At 34.6% G+C, this 23,404-nt stretch overlaps 1 protein-coding gene across 1 annotated transcript in view; it reads right to left on the bottom strand.

Annotated features, from left to right (window-relative positions):
• LOC111053447 (mitogen-activated protein kinase kinase kinase 7) overlaps positions 1 to 23,404 on the bottom strand; it is a 54,177-nt gene that overhangs the window by 12,990 nt on the left and 17,783 nt on the right. Inside the window, exons 4-9 of the mRNA XM_022340343.2 lie at positions 21,315 to 21,457; positions 14,342 to 14,525; positions 12,862 to 12,977; positions 7,773 to 7,862; positions 6,996 to 7,087; positions 6,043 to 6,181 (exon numbers count right to left, since the gene is read on the bottom strand). Of these exons, the coding sequence (XP_022196035.1) occupies positions 6,043 to 6,181; positions 6,996 to 7,087; positions 7,773 to 7,862; positions 12,862 to 12,977; positions 14,342 to 14,525; positions 21,315 to 21,457 (764 nt within the window). The remainder of the gene's footprint in view (positions 1 to 6,042; positions 6,182 to 6,995; positions 7,088 to 7,772; positions 7,863 to 12,861; positions 12,978 to 14,341; positions 14,526 to 21,314; positions 21,458 to 23,404) is intronic.

A 23,404-nucleotide genomic window follows, 5' to 3' on the forward strand; every position in this document is an offset into this window, starting at 1 on the left:
TCAGTTGTACATCTTTGATATAACACTATGGAAAAACATTTGAAGAACTCTAAATTATGGAATACTTCTAACCATTATTCTTATAAAATTTTTAATAACCATGAGAAATGTGTAACGTGTATGTAACTGCTATAAAATTCAAGAAATTGGAACGCAAAGACTTAAAATTGAAACGCATTTGGAAACGAGACAGCTCATTCTTCCTGAACCAGGTAGTGGATGAGTCAATTGCAACTGTGAAGCTCAGCGTTGCCATTCTTCGAATGCGTCAGATTGTTTGCCTCTATTTATCCATGCGTTCAATGTGTGTGTGCTACGCACGCATACAAACAGCAGGCAATGAATATAGCACGGCCTAGCACCGCAGAGCAGAAATAAAGCGCTGAGTCAGCTCTTCAGGCACGTGTCCTGTCATTTGACGCGGCCTGCAGTCATTGGACCCTTTGCATTCTTGATTGGCTTATTGCGCGCTAATGGCCGAAGACACTGGCTCACTAGCAAGGTGGCAACTGACAACACATCTGCTATCCCACTCCAACGCTGCAATCTGCGGTACGATCACCACATCCATCCAATCCATCCATCTATCCATATTTCTCCAATCCACTGATGTAGTGTTCAACAATTTTCATACTTGAGGGGTTCTTGATTCGAATCACACGATCTCTACGTGTCCATTTATTTATTCATTCATGCAGCTACAAATTATTGAACTATGATCGGGAGAGGACGTAGCCCAAAGCTTTTGAATGTTTGTTTATATATTAAGCAATACATTCATTCATCAATTATGATTGGGAAAGAGCAACAGGCGCAGCTCAAAGCTTTTGAATGTTTTCCTTACTTCAATCTATGAAATAAACTATGATGAGTGTTTAAAATGTTTATGGGCTATTCGAACTTTTAAATATAAATGGCACTATCTCCATGTGTTTTCCTTATTTCAATTAATAGAATGAATTACACAGATTTCAAATATGTTTACCTTTGACCGTTCTAGTTTTAAATTACACAATATGAAAGTGTTTCCTTATTTAAATCAATGAAATGAATGTAAAAATGTTTAATAAAGTTCACTTGAGCGTTGTTTATTGAAATTCCATATTTATTTGATAAATTCCACTTGAGTGTTTTTTATACATGATATTCCATGTCTATTACTTCATATTCAGTTACGATTTGACAATACTATAGGAATTATTCTGGAGGATCTCTTGAGAATTTATCTCAATGCTTATAATTGTATTTGCATTGTATGGTACATTTTGTAAATAATAATTTCATTATCAATTATTGATTTTAGGTAAAATAAATAAAAATAGGACAATATTTGTGAATGGATTTACACGATTGAATGACTCATCTTTTGACTGTTCTATAGAGATGTTTCAAGGAAGTCATGAAATCTATCTATGAAGACTAGATTTAGACATTTATAATATGATTGAGAAGGAATTTAGAGAAGACTTCCAAATTTGTATCTATTATTGATTTTCAATTAATTATCTTTCTATTATAATTTCCAAGAAAAACAGGATCATTCTATGACGCAAAGTAAGTGGTAGTTTACTACAGTAGTCAAACTTCAGTTATAAATTAGTCTGCTGGTAGTCAAAAGAGCATTGAAAACTATTTTTATTTGTCTAAAAGTAACCTCACAAAGCCCGACTTCCTTTCTTCAGATCTTTGCGAGTTTTCTGAAACGACTATAAAAACTTTGTTCAAAAAGGGAACTGTTTTCAAGACTGATTTACTCCCCTCTCACGAGCCGGGCGGCCAGAAATAGCTGAATGTATTGCTGTGTGTGTGTTTGGTTGCGCATCTATTAACGATCAAAAAATGACTCATCGTTTCTCCAATTAGAAAACAATTCAAATTCTCAAGTGAAACGTACTTGCTTGAATGGTCAAATAAATCATTTAAAATTTTTAACACTTAGACGTTCATTCACACCCTTCAAAATTGAAAAGTGAATCAAAATTTGAATAATATAGAGGCAAAACAAAGATAAATTCAAATGTTATTACAACGATCTGGTCTTAAAAATCAATTCTAAAGTTATTAATCTGATAGTTTTAAAAAAATTCTAATATTCTTCAGAAGCGCCAAGGTGAATGAAAATTTACTATGAAAAAAAAACAACAATATCTAAATTGAAACCAATTGATTGAAAACAGTTATAGGAATATTCAAGCTCACTAATAAACTAGGACTTCATGATTCTCTCTATGAGATTTCCAGTGTTGGGGAACACGAGGCAGTTTAGTGGGTATTCAACCAGTGTTGAGAGTGGCTATGTCGGAGACTCATGGCAGTGCCGAACGACTCCTATCACATCCAAACAGGGGACGCACGACAGAGTTGAATACCCCTGCATGGTTGACTCTCAGCTCAGGAAGTGAGACAAGGTATACTTAGCTTGCTAAGCTCATATCTGTGCGTGACTACATTCTGTCCTAATACATTTAATGTATGAAAAAATGTCTTCAAAGTTCAATTTTCAATTGAACCAGGTCTTTCAAATTCAATGGAATTGAACTTCATTTTTCAAGTAACATTGTCTAATCAATTCAAACATTAAATCTTAATTCAATAATATAAAAGCGAGTATGAGGGAAAATATCGGATGTAAAAAAATAAAAAGCACCTATCATCCGAGGAATTCAACTCAGAACCATTATTTCATAATGTTATTATGAAAGGGCCCATTAGACTCAATAAAAAAGAATAAATGATCATACAAATATACTGTCCTGAACTAAAGTATAGTTTCATGTCAGATGTTTTGCTAAACGAATGTGTATATATGATTGAGGAGTGAAGCTCTGGAGTGAACCAACTCAAAAATGATTAAAGAATACTTCATAATATTATGGAAATTTGAAAACTCAAAATTGGTGAAAAATATGTTAACGCTTTAAGCAGCATAAAAATTACAATTTGAAAACACCAATACCATGTTACTATGCAATAAGACAACAAAACCAACCGTGCAAAATTGACAGCCCTTGGAAAATGCTACTGTGAAAAATGAATGCTGATTTAAAATTGACTTACAAAATTGATTTACAAAAAATAGTTAGTACTATTAACAATAAAGAACTACACTTAACACATAATAGGGATGACTGTCATGTAAGACTAACAAGAAGCAAAATACGGAGATGGGATAAAAATTGGGTATCTAACAGAAACGAGTGTTTTGCCTAAAACGTAATGTGATTCAGGAGAACTGCAGTTTGCTGTTAGTGGGAAATAATGTGTGAAATGACTTACTCATACAAGCCTAGAGCGTTGTGCCGCCACAGATGCTGCCACTCAGTCTATCACAGACTAATATCCCCTCCCCTCCCCACCCAAGCCACTTTAAATGCCTGCATCGCATGCATTGCCAGGTGACACATACCTATGCGCTGACTATGCTCACGATCTGCTTTCAAATCCAACCCTAAATGCCATTTCAATTACTGATTGCTATAATCTCCGCTAAAGACTATTGGAATGAATGTTAGAAGGCTCTACTTGGAAGTTGGAAGTAGGAGGGCTTTAATTATTAGTATAGCCCAAGTATTTCTTGATTTTGTAAATAATTAAATTGAAAACTATAAATAGTATGGAGATAGAAAGAAAGTTTGGAAGAATTATCATGACAAGTCTAAATGATAAAGCATTTAAAGAAGTTTTCTTAAATTATTGTGAATTGGCAAGTAATTCATTGCAATATCTCATGATTCCTTCCACTCATTGCCATCTTTGGATAGCTTGGACAGTTTGGTTTGATGATCAATTCCACGGGGTTATTTAATACTGTAATTTTCCTAACTGATTTAAACATCATTGATACGCAAAACATCAGAGCTGAAATTGAATGTTCAGCTCTAAAATTCAAATTCAAATTACTTTTTAAATACTTCCTGTATCAAAGCAATAAAAATATCATGGAGGTCACCACAATCATAAGGAAATTATAATTATTTGATCATCTCAACATGTTATTCTCAAGATTTATAGGACCGGAATATATATAAAACCGAAAATTGTTAGTTTATAATAAAAATCAAATATTTCAAAGAGAGATGGTGGAAAAATTAATTTTAAGATACAATTACTAATAAGAGATTAAGTGAATGATTTTGGGATTTTGAAATCCCGAAAAATATGCAATAATGAAACTTTACTAGCATGTGACAAGTTTAATGAATGCAACAAGTTTTCCAATTGGATCTAAAACAAATTTCATTCATGAGATCTGGAATGTGAAGGGCCTAGAATGTAGAAAATATTATAATGGGGTTTAGAGGCAATTTTTAAAAATAAAGTAAAGCAATACTTTATTAGTTTTAGCTTCAAATTGATGTTTCTCAAGATAAATATTATCAACTTTATTGATTTCTGAAATAATTTAATGAGAATGTGGATTCCAGTAAATGTGTTGAGTTGAGCTGATGGCTCAAAAACTATTCTAAAAGCAAAAGTGAGATTGTTGAACTGTGCGCTGCGTCGATGACTCACAAGTGTTTTGCTATTTATAAGTAGAGCACCAACACTAGCAGCTGTCACCCTCTCCTCCACATCTCACCAATGATAAACTGCTCCTCAAAATTTAAACACATGTCATAATTATTGCTCTTCTCAATGCATGAGCGCTCTCATGCTGGCTGCGAATATTCTAGCTGAATGGAAGTTATAGCCTCCTGACAATAAAACTTAGTAATAAAACGAATTTTTAGATTTTTTAGCAGCGATAGACAAGAAATATTATTAAATTTGTTCTTATTGCCAGTTTATGGTTATATTCTTTCCCATACATCTTCTACAAATATATTGAAATTTAATATCTTCCTGATAAACAATTCCGATATCCATTAAAAGTGCTGTCTATTCACAATGAGCTGGTGAGAATATTCATTCTGAAGAATTAGGACATGGAATACGTTTGAAGAACTCTTTTGAGGATAGAGGGATGAAATATAAATTAGAAGCTAATCAAAGTAGATAAATCTTCAACACAACCAATAATAATTAGTTGAAGACCGATTACAATTGTCATGCTCAGCTTCAAAATCAATGAATCCATTTCATGCTCTCATTAGCAGCATTATTTTATCATGCGAAATTGTATAAATACATTTCTAAATGAAGAATAGATTACCATTACCAAACATAAAATTATGTTCAATGTTAATTTATGATGATCACTTTTGAAGAGAGTAATGTTTTAAGAAAACTAAACTGTATGCTCGAGAAATTAATTATTGCTTCCAGTTTCCCAACCGCAAAATTGAATAGTTCACTATTCACTGATCTATCTTTCTACACAACATAACTTTTCAATTACTTATCAATGTAAAACTTAGAATTTTTATATCATAATGAACTATAAAAAATATTTGATAACCTAAATTATAACGCAATAAGTTATAATAACTAGTTTTGGGCAATAGCCTGTTTTTTTCTTTTCCGACTACTGTATTGTTTACTCCATCCAATAAATAAATAATCGTTTAATTCTTAGTGCAATATCAGAAAGAGCCGATATGCATTCCTATAATACTAGAGGGAGAGGAAACTTTGCAACTCAGCCTCATAGGGGAAAGCTATTTGAGAGGAAGCCTAGCTATGCGAGGTGCAAATTTTATAATAGACTGCCAGACTTTTTAAAACTATCATCCACTAACAGTGAACTGCGAAAATTCAAGGATGACCTTTATAAATTCTTAATTAAAAAAGCGTATTACTCGATGGATGATTTTCTTGAAAACTGACCATTATATAAGTTATGTAAATTAATATTATATTTGTTCTGACTTGTTATATTACTAAGAATGTATATGATTGACGCATTCATGTACATTTCATGTATATATGTCTGAATAAAGATAAATATGAAGATGAGCTACCTAAAAGACAAGTGGAATGTCAAACCATATAATAGAAAGCATTCTTTCACAGTTGGTAGTGAAATGTTACAATTACAGATAAAGAAAGTTATATTCAAAGGTTTCAAGAAGAATATCTCTTCACATTTCGTGAGGAACTCACCTTTTGTAAAATTTTCATTTTCTGGAAGAGAGTTTATCACTGGTGGTTTGATAACTGGAATATCGAGACCTGTTCCAGCCTGTACTAACACTTCTTCTGAGTTATTGTTAGTGTCCTCTCCTTTTCCATTGTTAATTGGCTAGAAAAATAAGATTACTTTCACCCCTTCGGTTTTACAATAATTATAAAAAATAATACAAATTTAGTTATGAGAAATGATATAGAACTTCAACAAGAATTAGGCCTACAGAATGTATTAAAAATTATAAGAATTTTCCTTATACGATTTTCCAAGATAGTAGAAACATAATTTTCATGATTTTTCTTCAAATGCTAAAGTTATTTCTTGACATAAGGTAGCTTAGCAATAGAAAAAATGAAGAATGTATTTTTCACTGGCGTTGAGAATAATACATTTAAAGAGTAAAGGTGCTTTAGAAATTCACCTAATTAGAAAAAATCTTTTGGAAAAAAGTTTCCTAAAACTTTTAGAACTTTACACTTTCAAACTTTTTAGAAATTTTCCTAATTAGAAAAAACTAATTGAAAAAGAATTTCCAACAGAAAAACAATAAATAAAACATGTTTTGCCTCTACATTTAATAGAAATGTTGTTTTCCTCTATTGACAAATGATCATTACATCTAAAGATTGTCCTCCTAGAGCTCTAGATTATTATCTCTACAGCACACATAGTAAGCTTCGTGTTCAATTAGCTTTCGTGCAATTGGGTGATTCTAAATTAATTGTAATATTGTTGAACCATAGAAAAAGCATTGCTCATTTATACTTATTCTTTGGTTGGACATTGAACGATAACTTTTCAATTGTTCTATTATTGCTAATTACAATAATTAAAGATCTAACAATCAATCGTGTGGATCTATAGAAAATTCAGGTCTTCCAAATTACGTACATAACAGTTGAAACCACAATAGATAAACGTTACTCACAGGATCGACGTGAATCTGTAGTGGTTTGCTGTATTTTTCCAAGGTATCATTGTTCGTGAAGGTATGATTGTTGCATGACGAATCACTATTTCCTGCAAGAAACAAATCATACTTACAGTAAAATATTTATTTATTCAAGTAACATTAGTACAATTACAGGCTTGATCTTGAGGAGATGATCAACCCACAAATTATGTTAGAAGTTGTTGAAAGGCCTATACTCAGTTCAAGAATAGTCCTAGAAGTTCGACGTATAGCTCACTACTATAAAATAATCAACTCAAATTTAATTGTTGAATAATTGAAATCAAATTTTAAAAAACTATAATAAGAACATGATTAGTTATATCACAATGACTATCCAATTCCTGATGACCGACGTCAAATCTTCTGAAAAATAATAATCAAACAAGCTTTGATTACGCTATACAGTATTAAGATTCGTAATTATGATCATACTAGGTATACAAAGTACACTAGGAACCTCACTGTAGTGAGATTCATGTTACAAAGTCAGCATCTAATTAACATTGATTTTCTATCCTTATCTGTCATTGGACAAACTAATTTATAATGTCTATCCATCAAATCATCTGATTTCCGACCTAATCTAATTTTATTTGTCTACTTTTTTCGTCCCCAACGCTTTCTCTCAAAGAAAGCTCCAGGCATTTTACACGTTTTATACTGTATATACATTTTACTTAATGAAGAGCTAATCAAGTTACATGAAACTGATATAAGACTGAGCAGATATTCAAGATTGCTAATACTTACTGACGGAATCGTAGTAAGCATCCAGTTCTTTACTCGTTGCATCAGTGTCGTCGGCCGAAGAATGCACTTCTTGATCTGACACTTGATCATCTGTGAAATGTAACCGAAGTTGTGAATAATATTATTGTTGATTGATAAGACGATGAGAAATATCATCGTTTGATTAATGTCATTGATTAAATAATAATTATAATGTCATTAAAAATGGAGTCTATTGAATTAATCGTTGTCATCTGATGTGATTTCTTTAAATTGTCTAATCCAATATTATTTTGTACAAGAATGAGTCGTAAGATGTTTTAACTCAATTTATTTGGAGAATACATTCCAAATTAGAGTAGATATGTAATTTTCATTGAAAGTGACGAAGAAGAGTGATGACACTATTAGCTATTATAAATAGCTAACAGTGTGAAGGAATTACCTAAACAAGTACTGTCAATGAAAAATGTAATCGTAATCAGTATAAAAAACTGTTGAGAAGATACTAAAGAAGAAATTATAAAAGAATATATTTTTGAAAACAATTACGTTTTGTTAGGAGCTATTTCATCATTATCATCATCTATTAAAGCCTACATCTTTTCCTCGGGCTGCCAATACTTATCTTACCTATTGGTTTTTGGAGTAGTACAAATGTGGAGGAAGGCGGGTTTGTGACATTCGACGAACTTAACCCAACCACTCAGTTCTATATGCTCTTATCATAATCAGCTCTAGTTGAACCATTCTTAACTCCTCTTTTTTTTTCTTTATAAGGAGCTATGCAGGAATTTAGGAATGTAGAAACTTTATTCATTTATACAATAAGTACATAATCAAAATGATAGGGAGAGGAAAAATAAGGTATACTTGTGCTATTCCTCTCCCAAATTTAGATAACACATAGTCCGAAATAGGTTAAGTCTTGTAGTTCTTCAATTTTCTTCAATAGCTATTTTCCAAGTACAAGTTTCTGAAAGCAACCGTCAATAAAGCAAATCATTTGAATTATAGAGGAAGGTTGAATGTAGTTCACAAATTTATTTGTTTCACAATTACATTAAAGTAATTTGTGATATGCTTCATTCCCTTCATTTCAAAAGCATTACGGCAATTTGCCAGTTTTAAAGAAATATATTCCGATATAATAATAGCAATGGTCAAGTTATTGATACAGGGTTGATGAATGAAGAAGTATGAATAATTTGAAACAGCTATTACCCTCTCATTTTTTAACGAAACTCAATTTTTCTCCACTGTGCATCTTTAAGGTTATCAGTTTCATAATTAGAAAGGAAAAACTGGTAGTATTGATTAAGTACTAGAAATAACATACATTTCATAGCTTGCATTTCTTTTATTCAATTATCCTCATAAAGGCTAATGGTAAATGGTAGTACATTACACGGACACTTTTTTTCCTCTTGTCTATATACTAGTAATGATTATAGTTTACTGAGGTATGTGTGCATTTTTTCTTATTGAATTCAGTTTATGTATTTTTATTATTCTATATACGACTGTATATTTCTTCTATTTTTCGTCTTATTTCATTCTCATAATTTTATAATTAGCTATTTTTATAATTTATTATTTTCTCATATTTTCTATCTTCATTTTATTGAAAATTGTATTATGTTGGAAATTATTGTATAGTGTGGAGGAGGCAAAATGGGTTTTTTACCTGTTGTCTCCATGAATAAATAAATAAATAAATAAATAAGATCGTGAAATGGCATCCGTTTTATCCAGTCCATACTCGAGAGATAAGATAACGCTCGATGGCTGAGTAACACGCGGTTGTGAGCTCCTGCATTTTTATTGTGTTTAAGTGGTTTTTTCAAGTCGTACTGAGTTGTGATTTTGCCAGTGTATTCATCAAGGTAATCTGCAGCTTTCTATAAAGTTTCAAGTTCTTGACTTTTCTCTGAAGGACGGTATTTAGTTTCTACTAAAAATGGCTTGTAAACAATCTTCGCCAGCGGTTACACGAGCTACAGGAGTCAAAAACTCGATAAAGGCAGATAAGGAGTCTTGTTCTGCACAGGCTAAGTCATCGACTGGTAGCCGCCGCCCCTCGTCAACCGATGGAGAGGGGGTAAACGATATACGCAGCCTCATTGAAAAGACTCTGTCCGAAGTTTTGAACAAGGGCGAATTTTTCAACGGCTTGGTATCAACTCTGGCCGACCGACTCACAGATAGCATCACTGACATTGTCTCTGTAAAAGTCGAACAAAAATTAGAAGCTAGGCTGCTTGCAGTTGAAAATGAATTAGCTGCAATGAAGTCTTCCAACGATAAAAAGGAAAAGAAGTTGGAAACTCGCATCGATGGTCTAGCCCAATACCAGCGCCGAAACAACCTACGTATTTTTGGGGTGACCGAGTCGGCGAATGAAGATGTTCTGGAGGTGGTGTCCTCGCTGTTCAAGGATCGACTTGGCATTCAGGACTTCAACCCGAATCTCATAGACCGTTGTCACCGGGTTGGTCGCGAGCGGCCTCCATTCAGTCAGCAGCCGGCAAGGATGCCTCGAGCAATACTTGTAAAGTTTGTGAGCTACCAGACTAGGCGTTGCGTGATCTCAATGAGACAGAAGCTGAGAGGAACTCCTGTCACTATCAAGGAAGACCTCACGCGTCAGAGGTATGAGTTCTGCAGGGAGGTGGCTGAGAGGGTGGGCTGGAAGAATGTGTGGACAATAGATGGACGAGTGTTCTGGAGGGTAGGTGACAGGGTCTTCTCAGGAGAATCAGTGTAAGTGATTCATTAATTCAATTACAGCTATTTACATACAAATGGTTGTATTGTTATGTAAACGGTAGTGAGAAACGAGATAAATTAAGAGGACTCAACTCTAACCAATGTCTTGCTTATAGTAAAAATTGAATATTGATCAATTAGAACTTGAGACTCAAAAACATTTTTTTTTTTTGAAATTTTAAATTGGTTTTATGGATTTTTTTTTTGTTTTTTCTTCATATTGTTTTTTGTTTTATCGCCATTATTTGCTCTTGTTTCTCCCATTAAGCTTTTAATAATTATGAATATGCGTACTTACGTGGCCTTTATTATTTTGTATTAGAATTATTGATTAGAATTCAAAACCTATATTTTTGCACATTCAGATAAGCGGGAACCAGTGTTCAACTTCACGCTATAATCTTATCTTTTAATCCATTATCTTTATTTGCCGAGGTGGCTTCATATAGCTTTTAGATTGCCTTAAGTGACATTATCTGAACTTAATTCTTATTTTATTTTGTTTATTTATTTTTCGAAACATCAACTTATTCCATCTTTCTCTTTTGAAACATAATTTTTCATCTACATTTTTCCCCTTCACTTTTGTTCATATCACTTTTCATTTCATTCTAATCCTATCAATCAATTCTTTTCCTATCTATCAGCATTTCAATTACGATTTTCATTAGTTTTTTTTGTGAGTTTTTTTATCTGTAATTCATTCTTACCAATTTATTAGTCTACCAATTACTGTAATAATTAGTTTTATTTGTAGAGCATCTCACTAGTACAGTTATAAATATTATGGATGTGACGGGTATTAGAAGTAAATTGAATGAGCATGCTGCTTCTTTAAAACTGTGTCATATTAATGCTGAGTCTCTTCCCGGACATTTTGATGATTTCAAAGAAATATTTTCATCTCTCAGCTTCGATGTTATAGGAGTGAGTGAGTCTTGGTTAAAACCTTCATTACATGATAGTTTATTTGACATGAATGGCTTCTCTCTGTTTCGAAATGATCGGATTGGCTTGACCAGAGGTGGGGTGGCGGTTTACGTTCGTTCATCTCTCAGGCCTAGATTAATCAGGTTATCACCACAACCTTATTCAAGATCGCCGGAATTCCTGTTTGTTGAGTTGTCAACTGGTACAATCAAGGTTGTCGTTTGTATTGTATATCGTCCTCCAAACGCAGGACGACTGTCTCTTCTGGAAGAAGCTCTTCTAGAGCAAATTGACACATATTAACACATTATTCTCCTTGGTGACCTAAATTCTGATTTGTTGAAAAATAATTTTGAAAAGAGACAGCTTGTTACGATGGTGAGCTCTATGGGTTTGAATTTTGTAAACAGTACATTGCCAACTTACCATCTACCAAACTCACACACTTTGTTAGACTTAGCAATTGTCAGTGATATTGAGTATGTTTCATTTTTTAGTCAGACACCTGCTCCTTCCTTCTCTCACCATGATCTTATTTATCTAATTTATAATTTGGAATCATCACAGTCCAATTCAACTTTTACATGCAGGAATTTCAAAAACTTCAATATAAACATAGTCTTGGAGGAGGCAAAATGGGTTTTTTACCTGTTGTCTCCATGAATAAATAAATAAATAAGATCGTGAAATGGCATCCGTTTTATCCAGTCCATACTCCTCTGAAGCGTTGCACGTGCTATCGACCAAATATTTTATTGTTTTCTTCTCAAAAATCAGAAAATTATAACTCAGGGTTTCAATTTTACGAGATTGTTGATGAATTCACGTGCTTTCAGGTAGTCAAAGAAAATAATTTATTCTTTTTTTTTTATAATTGGGCCTACAATGTGACAGGGTCGGTGACCGAGGAGGCCACTTCACATTTCCAGCAACGAAATGAGGCATCCAGGGAAGGATGACATATATGGCATTTATGTACCAAACAGTATCGAGGTTCTTATGTCATCTTCTTAACTGTGGTGGGAAATTGTCACGCAGCATTGTTGGATAACAATCTGAAATTAACAGAGAACTTTTTCTCAAAAAAGTAATGCCAATCATGAAGTATCGACTAATGCCACACCAAACAACAAATTATTTGCTATTGCTAGAAAAACAGAACCATTTTTGCAAATGTTAATTTTTGTATATAATCAATTTTACAAAATCTTCCCCTTTAATTATCAAAATGGCAGAAATGAAGGTATACACTCGAATAAAAAATTCTAGTTTCGCTTAAAAATGAGTGTGAAACTGCTCAAATTATCCATACTCCATTGCCCAACCTTTATAATATCAGGAAACTTCATAAATATCATTTCAACCATGCTTTTTGAATTGTAATAATAATTGAGAGAGTAGATTGACTAACCATCCTCAAATTCGTCTATAATTTGGTCATGCCCGCTGAAGAAACTGAAAAGCTGAGTCATTATTCGAACTACTGTTTCCATGGAAGGTCTGTTGGCCGCTGTGCCATCCCAACAGCTGAAATTAACAAAAATATACAAACCACATCAATACAAATTAACAATTTAAAAGCTTAATGATTGTATTAAAATGTTGAATTTCATTTAAACCATATAATCGTATAACATATTCTTCCCAAATCAATAATCTTCAATAACATAGTTTGAATGTGACATTGTATTGTATCAAATGCAAGAATACATGGCTTTTGAACTGAGAAATTATGTATATTATGTTCTAATTGCTTGCACGAACGTGAATGGAATTTGATTTCTCTGTCGCACCTGAAACCACAGTAATCGTAACCAGCTGGTAGCATAAAATAGAAAATAATATAATTTTTGTAAGAAAATTAGTTTCCTTGTATAATACTCTATCCTTTTGTTATCCATAGTGAATTATGTATTCGTCAACCAATCAGTTAACTCACTTTACAAGCTATCTTACCCAATTAAAAAGGCAGTAATGTTTTCAACTTTATATTTATACTGAATAATCAATAACAAAGATTACCGTAATTAAATTACTTCAAAAGTCAGAATTCATGCTAATTCAGTCATGCTAACAGTCTGCATGAAGCTCTATAGAATCAACTAGCGGGCCCCTGTCCTTCGCTACAGTACCGGTAATCAAAACATTCGGTACAGGCTCAGAAGCTCCCAAGATTGCCTCCAGCACAGCCTCACCAACCCTTGGGTTGACTACAGCTTTTGCGCCATCAACAAAAAAATTGATATATATGATTAATATATTCACACAGTTCAATCCCGATCGGTAAAGTAGTTTTTGTCATAGTCATTCAATCTCAGCTGCTTTCCATGCATGAAATCAAGCCGGTAAACAGCTGATTGTAGAACAAATAATAAACATATGATTCTCATTACAGCATAATGTACTGTAATAAAAACATATGTTTTCTTTACAGTCGAATATGTTTCCTAGTTCCGAAATAGGAACAGCAAAACCGGTACAAAAAACCGCCTTTCAGCGCTCCAGGTGGGAGTTTTGTCAACTACAATCAAGAAATTCCCAATTCAGAATTTGTAAACTAGGTTGTGTTTATAGAATGCGTGTAGTAACGTCAGCACAAGCAGGTAATGTTTTCTGTTACTCAATTATTCTTCTTTAGATTATTATGACAAAAAATAGTATACGTTACTTGGACGTGAATATCTTTTGGAGTGCTCGAATGAAATTCTAGAAACATCATTCTCGCCTGCAAAAGGCCCCTTCCCATCCTTGTTACGTAAGATACTATTTCAAATCCATAGGAAGCATACTGGCGAACATTCATTTTCATTTGTATAAAACAAACAAGTAATGATTTTATACTTATTGCATGAATGAATAAAGGATAAATATAAAGATAGGCTTGTACATACCTGGTGTATAGTTTTTCGATAGGCTTGGGGCATCCTTCGATGAGAGGCGGTCGTTTGCCGGTATGCTTCGCCCACAAGATGGAAAAGGTCGCGTGAAGGTCATCGAATGGCTTCCTGCGGCTCAGCACTTCCCACAGTATGATGCCCCAACTGAACACATCACACTTCTCCGTGTATTTCGTCGCTGAAAACATTGTTTATTCGTTTATTACACCTTCTACAATAATACTTCATGAAAAGCACAAAAGGCTTTCACTCGAATCTGTCAGAATTGTAGGTTATGGTCAATGCTTGATTAACCATTAACTTAACTGTAATGTCGCCAATTCCGAGTGTCGTAAGGTGTCTTGTCAGCGTGGAAAATTCCAATAGAAATCAGGGCAACTTCATTATTATTCTAATAATGCAATTCAAACTGAAAGAATCAGTTAACATTATAGCGATAGATAAATAATCATAAGGTTATGTCAATAGAAATGTGAGGAGCTCCACACTTAAATGTTTTCTAAACATTCAAACATTTCCTAGTGAAAATATTGAGTCTTAGGGCCAAGCTACATGAAGCTCTCCGATTGGCTTTTTATCAGCTGATTCCCGAATGCCAAACCAATCAGCTGATAATCAGCCAATCGGAGAGATTCATGCCCTGCCGAATCGTCAGCCGCCAGTGCAAAAACGCTTCTTATATTGTCTAGTACTGTTTAAAAAAATGAAAGGAGCTTATCATTATAGGTAGGAGGTTCTTGTTCCTTATTGGCAAGACCGTTAGCCATTCCAGTTTCCCGAATGGACCATTTGTGAGATGACTAATAAAGAAAATACTTACAATTTACTTAGCACCTTATTCTGCATGTTTATTTCCCTGCCTCAATTCACTCAAATGTGATAAGACTCTGTCGTCATTTGCTATAATAACATCAAGCAATAATATTATTTATGGAAAGTTGGGACTATTTAATGACACCCTATCATTGAAGTCGGAATTTATTTTTACTTATTAGGCCACCATGAGTTGCAATTGAATATTTATTATGGAACTTCAACGTTTGAAGATTTCATACTTAAGAAGATGTATGAGTTATTTGGAATTTGGGTACCATCAAGGCAAGCTTTGTTCACCATTTACTATTGGAAATCTCGTTTGAATTTTAACTACAACCTTCTCTGTATTATAGGCAAAAAATCTTATATAATCTTTTACAAATCATTTTCATATTTTTTGAAATTGTTGAGGCCATTTGAATTGTATTCATTCGTGCATTGACTGCTAGATGGCAGGAGAGCTTCTATAATTTTATAAAATCTATTACTCATCAATTTATCGTTCCAGGCACTGGAAAGTTTGCGAGTCAGTGTGGATTTAGCTTTCGTACAGCTACGTACTCGCTCTCGAGGCTTTAAGATTCAGGAAATTCGTCCTGAATCTGCCTAGATATTCGTGTCGTTTAATATTATAGGAAATTCGGCCTATACATTTATTCGTGTACATAAATATTGTATTTTCGTTCTACGTGAAAAGTTAGAAACGTTTCGTATTAGTGAAAAGTGAATGCCAGAACTTAAATTTTAGTTTTGTTTTTATCAATAGTCAAGTCATAGTGCTATATATCCAGACAGTAAACTTCATCTCAGAACGGGAAAACAGCAAGGAACCAACTATAACAATCGCATTTCGGATAGATCGGTTTGCATAATTTCACCTACCTTTTCCTCTCATCCATCCTATCCAACTGTCCACCTTTTACCTCAAATAGAAGTAGGCAAACAATTCGATTCGCGACATGTTGGATTTGGGATTTGGTGAGTACATTTTCTGATTTTCTATGTTCTTTGTATGTGGTTTTCCTGAATGGATATATTATTCAACTCAAAGATTTGATTCGTTCTATACAGTCCACTTCAGAGCATTTGAAACTTGTAGCTTGAAATATTTAAATTTAAAGAACCAGTATTTATGTACCATTCTGGTCAACCGGACTGCATCGGCTCATTTATTTTGTAAGATACATTTGTTTTGGCATTCATTTTTCAATATATTCAATTCAATTTGCATTGTAAAATTGATTTCGAAATATGTATCGTTATTATGCTAGACGTTGCGTTGCGGACAGTACTGTGCATTCGTGTCGTAACTGCTTGCAAAGCAGCAGTGCTTATCTGCTTGCTCAACAGAAACTCATTGTTCAGCACTGCAGATAAAATTATCGCTTATTCCTACTTTGTATTTGTGATTTCTCTGTACAATCGTTGTTCTATGATTATCAATTCGTTCTCGTTCGAAATCGTTCATTCTTGTTATCGTATTCTCATTATGATTAATGAAAATAATTAAATATTATCCAATCATGAGTGACAGTTGAAGCTCAAACGAGCTAAACTTGAACAATATTTTACACGAATTCAACGTACTTATGATTTGTCTAAAAGGGCGTTGAAAGAAGAAGCAAGTGCTAAGCAGTTTCTAATTCTTTATAGTTCCACTTTAACAAGTGTTAACCAATATGAGGCCACTGAGTTGGAAATACAGGAACTTGAAATGGAAATTGATCCCGCATTTGTAACTAAATTTAGTAATTCACATATCGAAATGTTTGAATATATTGAGACTGTTGCTAGGGAATTGAATAAACGTAGTGAAATCGTACCTGCACCTTACCCTATTCAACCTGCAATGACTAATGATTCTACAAATATTCTACCGAAAATCGAAATTCCTGTGTTTGATGGTCTGTATTTTATGAAATGTTCAAATGCATGATCCATGATAACAAATCGATTTCAGATCAACACAAGGTGCAACATCTTGTAAGTAAGCTGAAAGGAGAAGCTGCTTACGTTGCTCGTCATTTGCCCCCCATTGCTAATAATTATGAAGTTATTTGGCAATCGTTGGTTAAGCGGTTTGATGATCCCCGCTCTCAGACTGCTGCTTATTTGAAACAAATTTTCGAATTCAATAGTCTAAGATCTGAGTCTCGTGCTGGTTTAGTTTCAATATTGGATCAATTCTGTAGTTCTATTACAGCCTTGAAACGCTTACGTGGTGAAGATGTATCTGATGCTATATTCCTGTTTCAAGCTTTGAAAATATTGGACCCTGTATCTCGGAAAGCATTTGAAGCTTCAGTACACGCCAAGGATGATCCTACTTATGCTGATTTTGTGTCGTTTATAGAGAAACAAATTAAATCGTTGCCTTATGAAGAATCTGCTAAGTCATGTAAGCCAGCAGTGAAACAAATCGCAAAATCTTAAGTTCTAGTCGTTCAATCGAATTCGCAAGAGACCAAGGCACCTACAAAGTTGTTGGAGTGTCTGAAATGCTCATTGACAAATCACAAATTAATTGATTGTCGCCAGTTTCTTCAGTTATCGCCTTGGGATCGCTTCCGTTTTGTGAAGGAGAAGGGTTGTTGCTTGAAATGTTTTTCGCCAGCTCACTATAGTAAAGCTTGTACAGGTGCTAATTGCAATCGATGTCATCAAAAACATAATTCAGTTTTACATTTTGGATCTGTTCCAAATTCGTCATCAAATTCGGAGGCGAAAAAAGTAGAAAATAATACTATCAACTGTTGTTCAATAGACTCGAATTCATCTCAGTATAGTGTCCTCTTATCTACCACGCAAGTTGAAGTCCCTGATAAGAAAGGTAGATTGCACAAAATTAGAATCTTGGTGGATTCAGCGAGTCAGAGTCATTTCATCACTCTTAAACTTTGTCGAAAATTACAATTGTCTATCTCCCCTTTCCATTTAGTTGTGAATGGTTTCGGCGGAAATTCGCAATCAGTTGCTGGGCGCACATTTGTCACGCTTCAATCCAGATTCGATTCTAATGCAAAGTTTTCTATTGAACCATTAGTCGTCGAAAAAATTATGGAACATTTTCAAACTAGTAAAATCGATCATTCCTAATTATCAAAATTGATTGGTCTTCAACTCGCTGATGAGAATTATCATATCCCCAGCGAAATTGATGCTATTGTAGGAGCTGAATTAGTACCCTCTATTTTTCAAAGTGGTCGAGTGGAAGTTGAATCAAATTTTTTGACGGCTTTAGAAAGCGTTTTTAATTATATTTTAATGGGTAGAGCTCCTATTTTATCTCAATCGTCGGCCGAACATTCAACATGTCTGATGACTTGCCTCACCTCACCGTTGGATAGTTTAGTTCGAAAATTTTGGGAAGGTGAAAACATTCCGGATTTAGGAAAACAACTCACGGCGGAGGAATTGGAATGTGAGAATAACTTTACTTCGACCGTTCGGCGACAAGACTCAGGGAGATTTGTTGTTTCGCTATCGTTCTCTAAATCTCCTGATTGTCTCGGTGATTCATATGCTATGCCAGAACGCCGGATCATCAGTTTGGAGAAACGACTCATGCAGGATCCAAGCATGCGTTTAGCCTATCATGATGTAATCTTGGACTATCTTGAGCAAGGTCACATGGGATTAGTCGAAAAGCAGAATGATAAGAGTGGTTATTTTATATCTCATCACGCTGTAATCAAAACTCAGAGTCAGTCGACGCCTTTGCGTATCGTTTTTGATGCAGGCGCAAAAACTACTACTGGTGTGTCATTGAATGACATACTTCATGTCAGACCCAAGTTGCAAACTGATATTTTCGTTTTATTAGTTAATTTTTGGTTATTTTCCATCGCCATTACTGCTGATATAAAGCAGATGTACAGACAGATTCTTGTCGATGAATCATGTCGAAAATTTCAGCGTTTGTTATGGAGATTTGTCTAATGATCCCATACAAATTTTTGAATTAAAAACTGTCGTCTTCGGTTTGAGTGAGTCACCGTTTCTAGCTCTCAGAACTATTCATCAACTAATTCAAGAGGAGGGAGAAAGTTTCCCTGATGCTAAAGCTCATCTTCCTGGGGCAATGTTTATGGACAATGTTGTGACAAGCACGTCTTCTTTAAGTGAAGCAAATCGACTTTGTAGTCAAGCCAAAGAATTGTTCAAGAGAGGGAAGTTTGAACTTACGAAATGGAGCTCCAACTCACATGAATTAATGATGAATTTCTCCGAAAATGAAAAATCGGCTGTGTCCAAAGATTTCGATTTGGGAAATCTTTTAGCTGTCCTTGGTTTGAAATGGCAACCTGGTTCATTCTGTTTTTCTGTGAATCCTAATCAGTCTGTTCATATTGAATTGGTTTCAGATCTATCAACAGCTATGTTTTTATCAGCATTTCGCCGTTTCCTTTCTCGTCGAGGCCCTTGTAGGGTTATGTACTCTGACTGTGGCACAAATTTTGTCGGTGCCTATGAACAGTTACAAAAATTATCGCAGTTATTGAATTCGACTGAATTTCAAAACTCTCTCATGAACGAATTGGCGGAGTATCGTATAGATTGGAAGTTTGAACACTCTCCCCATTTTGGTGGAATTTGGGAAGCCAATGTCAAATCCGTCAAATCGCATTTGTTCCGAGTGATCGGTACTCAACTACTCACTTATGAAGAGTTGAATACAGTGTTAGTGCAAGTTGAGGCCGTCTTGAATTCCAGGCCGTTGTGTCCATTAAGTGAAGATCCGCGCGAACCTCTCGCACTGACACCTGCTCATTTTTTGAACTTTTTTGAACATTTTTTGACGCTATTGAAAGCATTCCCTATGAGAGATGTAACTGATATTCCAGTAAATCGTCTCACACGACATGAACTAATTGATCAGTTAGTGCAATCATTCTGGAACAGGTGAAGAGTGGAATATTTACATGAGTTACAAACACGGAAAAAATGGACTAAGTCGTCGCCCCCTCTTACCATTGGTACCGTAGTAATTGTCGACCAGCCTAGCTCACCACCGTTGCAGTGGCCTATTGGTATTGTGGAAGAGGTTTTCCCTGGAGCTGATGGACAAGTGCGAGTTGCACTTGTGCGGTTGAAAAATAGTCGTTTGAAAAGGCCGGTAAAAAAATAGTTCCCGTTGCCAATACAATAACTTTTGTTGTCATGGCTTTTGTTGTATATATATATTTATTTTTTGTTTTTCGAGTTAGTCTGAAAATTGCTTTTCAGTCGGGGGGGGGGATGTTGAGGCCATTTGAATTGTATTCATTCGCGCATTGACTGCTAGATGGCAGGAGAGCTTCTATAATTTTATATAATATCTATTACTCATCAATTTATCGTTCCAGGCACTGGAAAGTTTGCGAGTCAGTGTGGATTTTAGCTTTCGTACAGCTATGTACTCGCTCTCGAGGCTTTAAGAGTCAGGAAATTCGTCCTAGACATTTATTCGTGTACATAAATATTGTATTTTCGTTCTACGTGAAAAGTTATTCACGTTTCGTATTAGTGAAAAGTGAATGCCAGAACTTAAATTTTAGTTTTGTTTTTATCAATAGTCAAGTCATAGTGCTATATATCCAGACAGTAAACTTCATCTCAGAACGGGAAAACAGCAAGGAACCAACTATAACAATCGCATTTCGGAAAGATCGGTTTGCATAATTTCACCTATCTTTTCCTCTCATCCACCATCCTATCCAACTGTCCACCTTTTACCTCAAATAGAAGTGGGCAAACAATTCGATTCGCGACATGTTGGATTTGGGATTTGGTGAGTACATTTTCTGATTTTCTATGTTCTTTGTATGTGGTTTTCATGAATGGATATATTATTCAACTCAAAGATTTGATTCGTTCTATACAGTCCACTTCAGAGCATTTGAGACTTGTAGCTTGAAATATTTAAATTTAAAGAACCAGTATTTACGTACCAGAAATATTGTTAATAGATCTTGAGGATATGTAAGTTTACAGTTTTAGTTCAGGGTTTTTAGATTAAGAGCGCGGTGATCATGATAATGCACATCTGATAATACACTGGGTGCTGTTCCGGAAAAAGTGAACAGCTTGCTGAATAACCTAATGAATATCAAAATAAACTTACTCAAATACTTCCTCAAGAAAAATGAATTTATAATTAGTGGCTACTCACTTTCGAAAACTTCAGGTGCCATCCAAGCTGCACTTCCTTTGTTATTTGTCATGCACGTTGTTTTATCACAGGCTGTACCAAAGTCGCAGATTTTCAGAACTGTTCCGCCAGACACCAGCAAAAGATTTGGTGGCTTCAAATCTCTGAAATGGAAATGAGATTGGAAATAAAATTATGAATCAATATCATTGCTGTCTATTCATATTGTTGGGTGAGACAGAGAAACTTGTTGATTTGAAACAGTCACTTTACAGAGAGGATTGGAAGAATATATAAGCGGGTTTGATTTAATTTTGCAAAGTTTAGTGATGATTAATGATTTCTAAAAAAGTCAGCTATAGTTAGATTCAGGATCCTCCAGCACCTGATTAACATTGCTTTGCTTGTATGTCATTAGACAGAGCAGATAGCTCTATCCTTTTTTACCACCGCACTGTTTGTTTGACTATGACTTCCCCTGCCAAATCGTTTGTTGACGATTTCTCAAGTATGGAAATGTATTAATGAAAAATGAAAAATGAAAAATATATTTTTTCTTAAAGAATAAAATGTAAAGCAGTGAAAGAGACAGGCCCATCGCTGCCTAGGGCTAACTGCTTCGATAGCAACAGTGGAGGAGCTTGCATCCCTAGTGACCCTTCTTCGGTCGCCTATTGATATTGAATCATTTAGATCGTAATTGCCACAGGCCATTTTAGTTGACTGAAAAAAACTTTTGAAAACTACTTAAACTCATACACCGTTGAGACTGCTACAGCTAAGACAACAATCAACTAAACTTCGAAAATTTTTCTGAATGAGTTTATAAGTTTCGCTACCGTACCCGTGACAGTTTTTCCCTGATATCCAAAGACAGTTTCTTTCAAGACAGTCAAAGACGGTTTATCAAATCATCCACGTTAAAGCACGGTTAGTAAGTTATTGAAAAGGCGTCAGACACACTACGTAGTAAATCGTGTTGTCTCTAATAAGTCTCTTAGAACGACAGTAAACAAAAATACCATTTTGCGAAAAATTAATTAGGTGCATGATTTCATGATTTCACACTCCACACATTGAATGCCTTTTTTACAAGATTATTTTCAATTAAGAACGTTTTCATTCCAGTTCTTGTGATATATTCGCGAAATGCACTGGTGCTGCTAAAATTCATGATGCTACTTCACTGACTAAACTTTACTAACACTACTACATAGTTTTGCCACATACTTTTTTACTGGCGATAGTTGATCATTTACAGAAAGTGCCTATGAACAAAGTAATTTGTTTAGATGTCTGTAAACAACGATGGGCCCTTTAAACGAGTCTGTCGAAAGTGCAATCAAGAATAAACTGAGAACAATGCAATACCTTCTCGAAGACTGGGAAAACGCAGAGTCACGTAGGATTGGCCAGTTTCTTTGACACAACCCAATAAAATATATCTGATAGAATTGACCAATCAATCAACAATTGATATCAGATCAAATTTACCGGGATAACTTGTATCACAGCTACTTACTAAAGAATGCGGTGGAAATGAAAAGGTGGCACTAATGCCTTCCTGTCAGTTCCACTGACTTCAAAACATGAATCTCACTACAGGCGATGCACATCCTATACTATTAAACGAGCAATTTCTGTTTATATGTTTGTATGTATGTATCTCGAAAACGGCTCTAACGATTCTCAAGAAATTTGGAACATAGTAGGTGTAAGATATAAAAATTCGATTGCACTAGGTCTCATCCCTAGGAAAATTCGCTGAACGACATTAAAAGGACAATTCATCCTTGGAAAAACAGCGGAGACTTTCGTCGTCTGTGAATAATGAAAGTGAGTGAGCGAGTGCGTCTGTGGAGAATCAAAATATCTCATCCCCGAAATTCATAAGCTGACGTACAGCCAGCTGTAAAATATAAACACGACCTGAAATATGAAGAAACCTTGAGGGTTTGAAAGATAAAATTATTCATGAATAATCACCTATACAGATTTAAAGTATAGGGAAATTATGTTTGACGCATTATCACGTCAGAACTACTGACTTGAAATTTTGCATATAGATTCTTGCTTAACCGAGAGTGGTTATAGACCAATTGAGGCGGTCT

This window comes from Nilaparvata lugens, chromosome 1, assembly GCF_014356525.2.
Source record: "Nilaparvata lugens isolate BPH chromosome 1, ASM1435652v1, whole genome shotgun sequence".
In the NCBI taxonomy this organism is placed as follows: domain Eukaryota; kingdom Metazoa; phylum Arthropoda; class Insecta; order Hemiptera; family Delphacidae; genus Nilaparvata; species Nilaparvata lugens.